The sequence below is a fragment of the Prinia subflava genome, chromosome 7 (assembly GCF_021018805.1).
Source record: "Prinia subflava isolate CZ2003 ecotype Zambia chromosome 7, Cam_Psub_1.2, whole genome shotgun sequence".
In the NCBI taxonomy this organism is placed as follows: Eukaryota; Metazoa; Chordata; class Aves; order Passeriformes; family Cisticolidae; genus Prinia; species Prinia subflava.
Window position 1 is genome coordinate 26,068,894 of NC_086253.1, and position 13,157 is coordinate 26,082,050.

Consider the following 13,157-nt stretch of genomic DNA (forward strand, 5'->3'; position numbering starts at 1 on the left):
AATTTAATATGCTGCTATTTCTGTTGGCTATATGGTGCACACACAGATAGATTATGTTGTGCCAAAATATAATTCAAAGGAATTATAAATTGCACCATATCAAAACTGTTGTGATTAATATCTCTAACTCCAAAATGAGAAGGTCCTTTTGCTGACGACCGAGGCTGCGATCCGGACCAGGGAACGAGGGTGGATCCACGCCAGCAGAATCAAAGGACCTGTGGAAAAGCCTAAGGAGTGGACAATATCATCGGAACCGGGTGATACGAAATTAACCCTAAAACGGGGAGGTGATGAACTGGGGAGATCCGCATGATCCAGGAAACTTACACAGGATCACACCAGACTGGGAAGCTAGACCGAGTTTGCACCATTGGTTTCAAATACCACCTGGGAAAACTTTGAGACACCTCCGGTACCCTCCCTGGGGAGGAATACTTCCACCACAGACAGGAGGATCGGGATTGTTTCGGACAGAAAACCCCTGTGTTTTTGCCTTAGCCTGTGATTTATATAAAGAGGAGGGGGAATTACAACCTCATACATTGCCAAGCCAAATACCCTGTTTGATTCCCCCAAATACTGGACATGCTGGTTGGTGTAAATGTAAGTGTTTGAGCTGTGGGAAAAATTGGTACTGTAGTTCACACAAACGACGCTCTCGTTGCATGAAGTGTAGAGTGTCACCTGAGCCCCCTATCCAAGAAGAATTTGGAGCTACTGAAATAATAACTTGGTTGTGTGGTTGGGAATTATTAGTGCCTGTTGAATGGGAGATAGCTGAGGAAGAGTGGGAGACCACGGTCAAGAAGTGTCAAAAACGATTTGCCTGGAAATTAACTAAGAGAAAGTGACAATAGAGGAGAGGGCAAGACCAGATTGGCCTCTATAATCGCCACCGAGAAGATCACATACACCTGCTGTGGGTTGCCCCCCCCATAGGCATGGGAGGTGGGAGTATAAGCCATACTGGACCTCTCCTGGTTCTGTCACTCATTTTCTGGCTCTTCCCTTTTGGGATGCCGACCAGGCCATGCTACAGGTGTTACCAAAAACTGTATATGGAAAGACACCGAGGCTCCTTCTTTGTTTCTCACACTCCTATCAACAGTCACTGTTATAACCCTTCCAAATTGGGAAACTGCATACACAATGGGAAAAAGTATTGGATGGCGGAAAATGTAAGGGGAAGTGAATGTGCAAAAGGGGAGAAATGGATGTGTTTCACCCACATTACTGGGAGTAAAGCAAAGGATTTGGTAAAAGAGGAATTGATGAGCAAAAAAGCTAGGCCTGCACCACCACCAAAGCCTGTACCAATCTCGCTGGATGGTTTGTATAAGAAATTGGAACAACAACTAGAGAAAGAAATAGATATTTCACGGATGGGTAAAAACCTGTTTGTGGAACTGGGAGAAAGAATAAGTAAGGAACTTAACGTAACCAATTGTTGGGTCTGTGGAGGGGCTTTGATGTCAGAAGAATGGCCATGGAAAGGCAGCAGCTTAGGCCCAATCGAGCTCCTTAAGTGGAACCAAACAAGTATAAGGGGAGAAAATCGGCCAGGGGGATGGATTTTAAGTTCAGTAGTCATAGGGGAGGAATGTCTTTGGCGTGAAGGAAAAAAGTTCCTCCATGAAGTAGGAAAAACTCCCTGTAAAAGATACAAGGTTAGTAATGGGACCTCTGTATGGTGGATCCCAGAAGAACCTACCATGTACTGGACCCAGAAAAAAAGAAAAAAAAGGAAATTGTGAATATAATAATAAAATCAGGCTTTTTCAATGTAATGATACAGGAAAAAATCCTTATGTTGGCATCCCAGAGGTTTCTAAATTTTGGGAGAATATGGATAAGCAAAAATTGGACTATGGGAAAGCTCCAGACGGTTTGTTCTGGATATGTGGGAAAAGGGCATATCCAAAACTTCCCTCTCAGTGGAAAGAGAGCTGTATTCTAAGAATCATACAGCCAGGAATTTTTCTTTTTTGCCTAGACCTGAAGGGGATTAGTTTATGAATATTTCCCCCTTGTTTGATCCCTTGTTTTATCAGATTAATTACTAGTGTAGTTCAAGGTATGCAATTAGTAACCTTGGATCAAAAGATGGATACAACAAAAACGGTACAAAAGATTATGGTATTAAGGAAACAAAACAGAGCAAAAGACCCCCTCCAGAAAGCTAGACTGATTTATGAAGAAAATGAACATAGAAGGGATGCAAGAGAGCAGTAAATATCGCTCGAGCCAATTTTATTATAAAAAGAAAGAGGAGGGATTGTGAAAAAGGCATATTGTGTGTGTGGCTCTACGCAGATATTTACTATATGTAATATGCTAGGTAGAAAAGTTATGCAATATTAACATTTTAAATAATATAGTAAATGTAGTTTTTAACATTGAATCTAAGTAAGAATTGTGTGTAAGGTATTGTCCTTAGCTCAAGAGCAAAGAGAAGATAACCCGGAGGTTTCTACACAGAGAGAACAATTACAACAAGCCAGACTAAAACCCCTCTTGGATGTTTCAGAGGGAAAGATGCATATCTCCTCAAAACCACCCTGGTCAAGCCAGACCATGCATATCTCCTTGAATCCACAAAGCTACCTGGTTAAGCCAGACTCCAGGACGCCAGGGGTTTTGCAAAAGGCTCTTGGCAAACGGGCTTTTCTTAGATAAAGTATGCATAATCATTAAAGTTGGTCCTCAAAAATAGAGAGGCATCTCCCTAACGGGGCCCTTCTCCTTCACAGCCTTTGCCTGGGAAGGAGGGGGGACGTAGTCCCGGGCTACCTTTCTTTGCTCTTATTGCCTCATTATTTGTCCTGTCTCTGAAAACTTTTTAAACTTTTATTATTGTATTAATTTTTTTGTAACCAATTTTTATTCTTCATTAAATTTTCATAAATTTCAAAAAGTGAGTTATTGGCATTTATCACAGTCAGCATTAGCATACTGTCTTCAGACAGAAGCAGAGCCTTGTTAAATACAAGCCATTAATAAATCGAGCGTAAATCTAATTTAATTGCAAAGTTTTCATGCAATGTGAATACCCCCTCTCTCCTATTCAGTAACAATTTTTTCTGCAAATCTAAGCAAAAAGACATTTAAAACATACTGGCTTTTCCAGTTTTCAAACTTTCAACACACTTGAAAGTTGCTGACTTTCCAATTACTTTGCATACTGAAATTCTGGTGCCTTTTCATGCTAAAAAAGTGCAGAGGGAAAACTATTTTTAAAACTTCTTTAGTGCAATGAAGTCTTTTTCCTTCCAGCACTGGCTTGTTAATAAAGGCATGTTGGGAGAGTTCTCAGCAAATTTAGGAGCTTTTTTTTGAATGATAGAGCAAAAGGTTGCTTCATATGGGTGGAGACATGTAAGGTTTCACTCACGGTTACCCAAGTGATTAAGATCACTGCACTTGCAACTGAACATAAATCATGAATCTTCTTGTCAACAGAAAATCTTTTCCCAATGTTCTGAGACATTTCAACGTCACCACAGCATTTTAAGTATGTTGAACTCAGCAGTTTTTTAAAGAGCAACTAAGTTATTCCCAAGTGATTGATAAACATGAAATACGGGTAGCTAACTCCATGACAAAACTGAATTTGCTTTTCTTTCTTTTCTTTCTTTCTCTTTCTTTCTTTCTTTCTTTCTTTCTTTCTTTCTTTCTTTCTTTCTTTCTTTCTTTCTTCTTTCTTTCTTTCTCTCTTTCTTCTCTTTCTTCTCTTTCTTTCTTTCTTTCTTTCTTTCTTTCTTTCTTTCTTTCTTTCTTTCTTTCTTCTTTCTTCTTTCTTTCTTTCTTTCTTTCTTTCTTTCTTTCCTTTTCTTTCCTGTCTTTCTTTTTTTTTTCTTTTTTTTCTTCCTTCCTTTCCTTCCTTTCCTTCCTTCCTTCCTTCCTTTCCTTCCTTTCCTTCCTTCCTTCCTTTCCTTTCCTTTCCTTTCCTTTCCTTTCCTTTCCTTTCCTTTCCTTTCCTTTCCTTTCCTTTCCTTTCCTTTCCTTTCCTTTCCTTTCCTTTCCTTTCCTTTCCTTTCCTTTCCTTTCCTTTCCTTTCCTTTCCTTTCCTTTCCTTTCCTTTCCTTTCCTTTCCTTTCCTTTCCTTTCCTTTCCTTTCCTTTCCTTTCCTTTCCTTTCCTTCCTTCCTTCCTTCCTTCCTTCCTTCCTTCCTTCCTTCCTTCCTTCCTTCCTTCTTCTCAGAATATATTCTAAGCCAGACTAAAAAAATTGTCAATTTCCTTAGAAAGTACCTTGTTCTATCTGAATAATTTAAATTTGGCTAAGTTTAAGCTTGCTTAGTTAAAGTTTGTGAAGTGCCTTATTTTGTCAGGATGTTGTTCTAAAATTTGCCAAGGTCTTTACCTTAATGTTCTAAAGTTGCAAATAAAAGTTTGTTGTTGAACTTGCAGATATTTTTGTTGTTTCTCCCATGCATCACCCAGAATGAATCAACCAACCTTCCCCTAAATCCACTGAGCAGACCAGGGCAGAACAGGCGCCTGCAATGACCCAGGCCAAAAAGGCTGTGGTCAGTAGCACAGTGTCTAACTGGGGGTCAGTGCCTAACATTGTACCCTACAGTTGGTCCTGTTCAGTGTCTTCGTTAATTACCTGGATGATGGGGTTGGGGGTACCCTCAGCAGGTTTGCTGATGACACCACCCTGGGAGGAGCAGCTGATACACCAGAGGGTCATGCTGCCATCCAGAGGGTCCTCAGCTGGCTGGAGAACTTTGTGAGCTTCATCCAGGAGAAGTGCAGAGTCTTGCAGCTGGGGAGGAACATCCCACTGCACCAGTATCCACTGAGGGCCTGCAGCTAGAAAGCAGCTTGGCAGCAAAGGGACTGGGGGTCCAAGTGGAGACAAGCCAGCAACAAGTCCTGGCTGTGAAGAAGGTGAGTGGTTCCTGGTGTGGTTCACACAAAGTATTGCCAGCAGGCTGAGTGATGATTATTCCCCCCCTTACTCAGGAGGCCACTTGTGGAGTCCTGTGTCCAGTTCTGGGCTCCCCATTACAAGAACTAGACATTGCAGAGAGAGTCCGGCAAAGGGCCACAAAGGTGCAGGGACTGGAATCTTTCTCTCATCAAGAAAGGCTGAGAGCTCAGACTATTTATTGCAGAAAAGAAAAGATAGGGAGTGTGGATCTTCCTAGTGCATATAAATGCCTGAAGGGAGTGTGCCATGAGGAGAGAGAGACAGCGTATTTCCAGTGACAGGACCAGAGGCATTGGGCAAACTGAAACACAGGAGGCTCCATCTGAACATTTTTTTTTACTCTTGAGAGTGACTGTGCACTGGCACAGGATGCCCAGCAAGGCTGTAGAGTCTCCATGCTTTGAGATAGTCAAAAGCCCTCTGGACACAGTCAAACAGGTGGCTTTGCTTGAGCAGGGGTCTGAACCAGATGAGACCTCCAGGTCCCTTCCAACCTTAACCACTCTGCAATTCTGTGATATGAAGTATTTATTACAATGCTCAACTGTGGTGATAATACTTTAAAATGACTGTCAGTACACTAATTAGAAAAAACTAAAAAGGCTGAAGTACATAAATTTCCTAGCCAATGGTACACCATGAATATCAGCCTCTTTAGGAATCCGCTTGTCCAGTATCCTAGAATTTCTCTGGCTCCAGAGCACAAAATACATATTTAAAGATGGCTGAGGTCAAAATGTTAACATCTTTTTTTTCTGTGCAGAAGAACAGGCATATACATTCAGGCCAAAGAGCTACATTTTCTACTCAATGATACCAAAGATAGATGTACTTTCAATAGAAGAATCTGGCCGGAATTTTGCCTGCCCTTCAGGTAGGCTTGTAACTTGATAAGGAGACTGATGACTGATCATGGGTCTCTCATCCATTATATTGTTAGCAGAAAACACTTTTAAAAATTATTTATAAAGACTTTTCAAGTGTATTTATGCACAGCTCACTGCTGTTTACAGTCTTGAGATTCTGAAGATGTGTGCAGAGGCACTGACTGCATTTTTGAGTTTCTAAACGCCAATCTAAAGGGCTAAACATTGTCTCACCACTGATGAGCCTGATATACTCAGAAGCATCTTTTACAAAAACTGAAGTTACAATGTTGATTCTTTTAGTAGAACCAGATGAACACTTCTGACTAATTCTGAAAGGGACATATGACAGGAACATGTTTCTTCCACTCTGTATGCAATGTCTGCACATGCCATATATTGTAATGATAAACAATACTTTATATTTTATAAAAGGTTTAGCTAAACAGTGTGTAATGTGTGGGCCTGTTGTACACCTCCTGTGAGAAGTCTGGCAGGCAACAACTCTTCTGCAGGAGAATAAACAAAGCTGCTTAAAAGCAGTCTGGTTTTCCAGGCGTCAAGTTAAATATTTACAACAAATGTTGACTTTCCACCATGCATCGGCCCATCTTCATGTGCTATTCCCCCGAGGGATTGTTCTTCCAGGTGACAAGTGAAATCAAGGTTTCAAAGTCAGATTCTAACAGATTTGACAGATGTAAAGACAACAATTCAGCAAATCACAGCTGTGAGAAACTAACCACAGGGCTGTCCATGCTAGAGTGCTCAAAGGTCAGCAAAACAAGACTCCTGGTGGCCTTTTTCTAGGAATCACCTGTCAGAAGGATGTGTTGAATTGAGTGACATGAGAGCCTTGCTCAGACTTCCTTTCCTTTGGAGAGACTGCTCCCCATTTTGTCTCATCTCATGAGTTTAGAACCTGCCCCAAGTCAGACAAGAGAAGCATGCATGCATGTCCTGAGATCTGGAAAATAGTGCTATGGAAAGGCTGCTTTTCACCTCCCTCTCTGTGAAAAGGGAAAACAGCGTGGGTGCAATCACAGCTGTTCACAAAAAACTCTGCAACAGATCTAGTTTCACATACAGAGGAGTTTCTCTTGCTTTTGTGACACAGTGGAAAGGTTTCATATTTGTGGCATTACTATCAATGAACGTTATTTCTGTATAATCACCCAGGGTGTGGTCTCACATCTGGCCAGTGCAAGATTGGAATCTGAGGAACAAGAAGGTCATGGAAGCCTATTATTAACCTGATATTTCACAGGAACCTTATGGTCCAAGCCTTGCTGCTCCTCAGTTCCCAGCACATGAGAAGGGCACTCATAGCACAAGAATGAATGAGAATGCAGAATCATGGTTCTTGCTATGGTGACTCTTAAGCACCACTATTAAGACTCCCTTTGCTCATTTCTACTGCCCTTACTCTTTGTAAAAATAGCAGATGATTCAGCAGTTCTGAAACTTTTTCCTAAAACTTTTTCCTCACTTTCCTCCCCTTTTGTCCATATACACCTGCAGGGAGTATATCTTTTGGGGAGAAAAAATTGCTACAGCTGTTGGCAGCAAAGCAATGGTGTCAGAACCAGACAGAAGTTGGAGTAAGACATCTGGGGCACGGACAGGCCATAAAATGAACTGAGGGAAGAGGAAGGGAGAAGGAAGAGGAAGTAGAGGAAAGGCAGTGCACTGACCACTAAAAAGCTCTCAGAGCTGCCCCATTACCCAAGAGAGCAGGCCCCTAAACATTACAGAATCACCAGGAACAGCTGCAATTTTGGCAGCAGCTCCCAGGAGCCTGGGTCTGTGTGGTCCTGGTCCTCCTCTGCACTGCCTGTCTGCATCTCCTGGCAGAACCCTTTGTCACAGCCCCACTTCACACTCTGTCACACTACCAGTTCCAGCCACCAGTCCCATCCTGATCCCAGTAGCTGCAGTATAAAAAGGATTAAACTCCTGCTGTTGCTACTATCAAAACGTGATTAATTCAAATGACTGAGGGTTTTTTGTGCCACTGATGTTTGGCCTGAGGACAGTCATACAAGAATAAAGAAGTTATATTGTGTGGTCCTGCTCTACATGTTCTAATTTGGAGTAAACTTCCCTGCATAGGTTAAGACCCACCAACCACTGAACTGTCAGCAGTGCCACCCTAAGTGTCAGTGTCATGGAAGATCCTTATTGTAAAAAACCTTTATATAATAGCTTTCCTCACCTTTTGGAGGGCTGTAAATTCTGTTGATAAGTAACAGAATATATCTGGATTCCCTTAAGGCACATGACTTTGTACCCTATCATACATACATAAAGAACGAGTTGGATTTACAAAGTGATTTACAGACCAGTCTCTAAAGAGTTATGATAGTCATTAATGTGGTGTCAGTGAGCAGAGTGCCAAAGGTTTCAGCCCAGGAGCCAAAACTGTTCAGTAGTTTTATACCTGTAAGAATTATACAAAATCTTGGCAATATCTGCTGCTGATAAAAAGTTTGTTTCACTTGCAGATAATGAAGACGTTACCATAAGAGTAGTTTGAATTGCTTTGTTAAAAGATACCAGCCCTGACATATTTTGACACAGTTTAACACTTAAGGTGGTAATTGTTTTGGATAAACAATGACATAAATCACATTTATGGATCAAAAGCCTGGATTCTGGTGAGAAGCTAACAGTAACAGTTCAAAACCATGCCACAATAAACCCTCAGATAATGCTGTACATAGAGAATGTAATCTTTGAATGTATAAGTGGAGTGTTGCATAAGGCAAGGAAGTGACCCAGTCTTGTAAGGATGCTGTAAACTCATGCCTGGCAATGTCAACATGCCAGCAGTCCATCCACTGCACCTAACACAACCCAGATTGTGTGACATTTACTGCCCCTGAACTTTGCAACTTCTCAGCACATCCTGCAGGTCTGAGCACCCCAGTCTTATTTTCCTTCTTCCCTTCCTGAGCTTGGTAAAAACTACTCATGGCAGTGTCATCCCCTGCAAACTCCAGACATCCTCTGGCCCACCTGCTGGTGTTCTTCCTCTCCCCAGCTAAGGCAGGCTCCAAAATGAAGCTGTTGAATAGATGTGACTTGGGAAGAGGAAAAAATTGTGAAGGGATGGCACTAAGGACACTGCCTCTCATTGGCTTGGGAAAGCAAGACACAGAGCATCCCCAGAATACCAGCCGATGAAATTTGGAGACAATTTGTCACAAGACACAAAACATCCCAAGAAATAGGACAAGAGGCAATGGGCAGAAAGCAATGCACAGGAAGTTCCACCTGAATATGAAGAACCTCTTTACTGGAACACATTGCCCAGTGAACACAATCCTGTGCCCTGAGCTCTAGGATGACCCTGCCTGAGCAGGGAGGTTGGACCAGATCAACAACTCTGGCCCTTCCAACCTCATCCATTCTGTGATTCTGTGACAAATCCCCAAGCCCCACTAATTCTCTAAACCTAAAGGTGAAAGTTTTGCTATGGATGGCAAGATCGCCACAACCTTTAAAAGAATATGCATCTATTTGTACAAAATGTAGACTCAAAGGTTGTTCAGTTCACATATCCGTCATACACAGTAAGCCCAACACTATCACCCAGGCCTTGGACCAGGGACACACCTTGTGTTCTTTGGAGGTTTTGAACGTTTTTGAAAGGTGTTCCGGGCTTCCAATACAACAACTGTCTGGGACCTGTGATTCCCCAGACACGGGAGGCCAGGCCAGGCCAGGCCAGGCCGCTCCCTCAGGAGCGAGGCTACCGCAGGAGCCCCTCGGAGGGCCCCAAGCGGGGCTGAGTCACAGCCTCCCGCCGCCGGGGCCGCCAGCCGCCGCCATGCTGCGCCATCGCACGCCATTCCGAGCCGTGCCGTGCCACGCCACGCCACTCCGAGCCGCGCCACTCCGTTCCGCGCCGCGCCGCCCGGAGGAGAGGCGGCGCAATACGCGGCGGTTCCGGCGGCCGAGCCGGGAGGCGGCGACATGGCGGCGGCGGCCAATGTGCGTCCTGCGCCCCGCCCCGGCCCTGCCCGCCGCCGGCCGCCCGGCCGCGTAGACGGGGCGGCACGGCCGCCTCTCCCCGCGCAGCCGCCGCTCTGCCGGCGGCCGCCATGGAGGATGTCGGCTCGGGCGTGAACGCAGACGCGGAGGTGCGGAAGCTTCAGGAGCTGGTGAAGAAGCTAGAGAAGCAGAATGAACAGCTTCGCAGCCGCCACGGCACCCTGCCCGCCGGCCCCGCCAGCCCCAAGCGCCTGCCGAGCGCCGGGCCCTCCCCGCCGCCCGACGCCCGCTGTCTCAGCCCCAGGGCCGCCGCCCGGCGTTCGCTCCCCGAGGAGCCCGGCGGCGGCGATGGCGGCAGCGGCGGCAATGGCCTCCTGGACGACGCGGCGGTGCTCAGGCCGGAGGAGCTGGAGCGGCTGGCCGGCTGCGATGAGGACGAGACCGGCTGGTGAGGAGGCGGCCGGCGTGGGCATGGGGCGGGGGCGGGTTGGTGAGGAGGCGGGCAGGGCTCCGCGTCTCCCCTCGCCCGCCGTGCCTGGGGGAAAGGGGCAGTTCCCTGGCGTGCGCCTGGTGTCGAAGGGGGTCTCGGGGCTTTGTGTGCGGAGGCAGCCTCGCCCTCTGGGCTGGGTAAAGGGCGTAGTGAGCTCTGCGAGACGTACCGAAGCCAGCCGGGGAAGGGATTTCGCTTCCCGCACACGGCGTTGGAGCTCCCTGCAGGCCCGCGGCACTGCGCTGCTGTTCGGCCGCGGTGCGAGCCTTACCGCGGGGCGCTCGGACACCGAGCGGGCTCCGGTGCCTGCGCAGAATCGGCCGTCAGTGTTTTCGCGAGTGCAGGCGGCGGGGAGGCGTTGAGAAACTTCAAGGAAATTTCCAGGGTAGTTCAGAATTAGCCAGAGGTACTGTTAGGCTTCAGACACGCATCGGGCATCTTTTATGTGTCGATTTCTTTCAGGTGTAAAGACAGCAAATGTAACACTTTTGCATCTCATAAACTTGTTGCCCTTAGGTGTTCTAATTTATTGCTAATAGTTAGGATCACGGTTTCCCTTAGGTGGTTCCTCGTTATAAATGGACTGCTTCCCCTGCTGCTCCGGCAGAAACAGCTGCGTGTGGCTGTTTGCCTTGTCATTATTGCACCTGGATGAGCTTCCACTGAGAATCAAGAGTTGCTCTCCAAGCACCACGCTGGCTCCAGCTGTCGTTTTGAAGTTTCCTTTGACAGTTGTTGATGGGCTCAGAGCTGCAGGAGAAATAGTGGGGAGGAGCACCGTGTCAACACCGTGTCAACAGAGAAATGCAAGGGGAGCGTGTACAGGGACAAAAAGTGTAACACAAGCAAACTGTCTTGCGGCAGAACTGGTTGTAGGTCCATCTACAAAGTCTTTGGAAGCAAACGTGCAGACAAATTTACAAAACAAACAAAAATGTCTTTCAGAGTTAGAAACGCCTTTAAAAATGCTGGAATGATTCCATGCGTGAGCAATGTTTTAGTTGCTCAGGGAGGAGACAGTGTGTGCACTTCCTTGGAGAAATCATTTGCCTGACATTCAGCCTGATCCACTGGAGAAGTATGAGAGCATAAGTTTATTCTCATCCAACACTAAATTAACACAAGGCATCATCTCCCAGAAGATGAGTCTGTGCAAGGCAGCTACTCTTATTTCTCACTGTATGCCTTGTAATCTACAAGGACTTACAGCCTTTGATGGAAATAGAATATGGTAAATTGGCACAGCAACTTTGGAGTGGGATGGCCAAATTTGTAAATGTCGTGAATTCTAGTGACACTAGATCTTACTGTTTTATATATTAATTCTAAATCATGGGTAACATAATGAGTCTCTTAAGTGAAAGTCTCGCCAGAGTGTATGGTGACAGTGGTGGCACAAGTGCTGTGTGTTTCTGTTGACGCAGTTCTGGGCACTCATGGGGCAGCTGCATGGTTCACTGAGCACTGCCCTGCCTTGTGTCAGGTGTTTGGCTGCCAGTTACTGTGGCACTGACATGTGTCTAGGCAAGTTCTAGTGCTCAAAAGATAGCAAAACTTATAGACAGACTTTTGCACGTCTTCATTCCTTTACTAATATTTTGGCAACTTTAATGCTGAAGTGTTTTAGCAACTAATTTTCAGTCTCAGGCATGGAACGCTGACTGAGACACAAATGCATGAAACAAAAAAAGAGCAGTTGTAAAAATTTACTAATTGTCATACATATCATAAAATATGGATGTGTAATTATTTTTAAAAAAGTGTTTTCCTGCTGTATTTTAATACGCAGTTAATGATAAATGTAGTTTGGCTGGATTGATGATTTTTTTGTTCCAAAGTGCTTAATAAAAATGGAAATCAAGCTCTTGGGATTTCTAAACACCTTCTAATTCAACTGTTGAGACACTAACTAGTCCAACCCCTTCTATTTTCCTATGAAGGTGAGATGACATTGTATTTATGCATTTGATTAATGGAGCTTATGGCTCTTAATGAAATCTGAAATTTTCAGAGCGCTAATGGAGCAATCTAAAAGAGACAAGCCTGTGAAGATAGGAGGGGTTGATGTGAATAAGTGGATTTACCTTAAACAGTTTCATAAAGATCCTGCTCCTAAGGCCTTACTTATGCAAGGTCTCTCATCATTTATTCAGCTAAAAGGGTGAATGTACTTGATGAAATTTAAATCTCATATGAACTCCTTGAGGTTCAAATGGATTTGGATCACTGCTGCTTAACTCAAAATCCTGTTTAAAATATGGGATTATACACTGTCAAAATCAAATACATCTTAGCAGCTGAACAAACCTCTTGTGGAAACTAAATCTAAATCGTTGTTTGTTCATAAAAAATTGATTCATCTTGTCTGTTTTGCTTGTCTACATAGAAAAGTTAAGATTTGTCTTTGCTTTTGATTTCAAAAGGACCTTGCTGTGGGCAATAATAGGTGGTAAAGGGTGCTGGTTATAGCTGTTCTTTTCTGTTTTGTAAAATACAGGCATTTTCATACTCCATTATAAAATTGTCTGCAGCCTTGTCCTGGCAGAAATAGTTTTCCTAAGTATTAAAATTCCATTGTTTTACATGTAATGCTCACATGAAATGAATGGCTGTGAATTTAAGACAGAACACTTGATACTGTGATCGAAATTGATACTAGAATGTGACATGTTTCTCTAAATCTACATTGTATGGTTGATCAGCTCATTTTTAGCTTTTAATTATTTGAATGCATTTAGATAAGTATACAGAAGTGTAAAGTAAAAAAGTAAAGGAGAAGGTACAACTATCAAACAAGCAAAGGAACTTTGACACTGCTACTTTTAGTAGCAGCATTAGCTGTTAAAACATTCTTATAGTATTAG

The 13,157-nt window shown here is 44.2% G+C and overlaps 1 protein-coding gene across 2 annotated transcripts in view; it reads left to right on the forward strand.

Annotated features, from left to right (window-relative positions):
• Nucleotides 1–9,757: 9,757 nt before the first annotated feature.
• Nucleotides 9,758–13,157, forward strand: part of SLAIN2 (SLAIN motif family member 2) — a 33,922-nt gene continuing 30,522 nt past the window's right edge. For both annotated transcript variants that reach the window (XM_063401894.1, XM_063401895.1), the window contains exon 1: nt 9,758–10,251. In XM_063401894.1, coding sequence (XP_063257964.1) covers nt 9,914–10,251 — 338 coding nt within the window. In that variant the 5' untranslated portion in view covers nt 9,758–9,913. The remainder of the gene's footprint in view (nt 10,252–13,157) is intronic.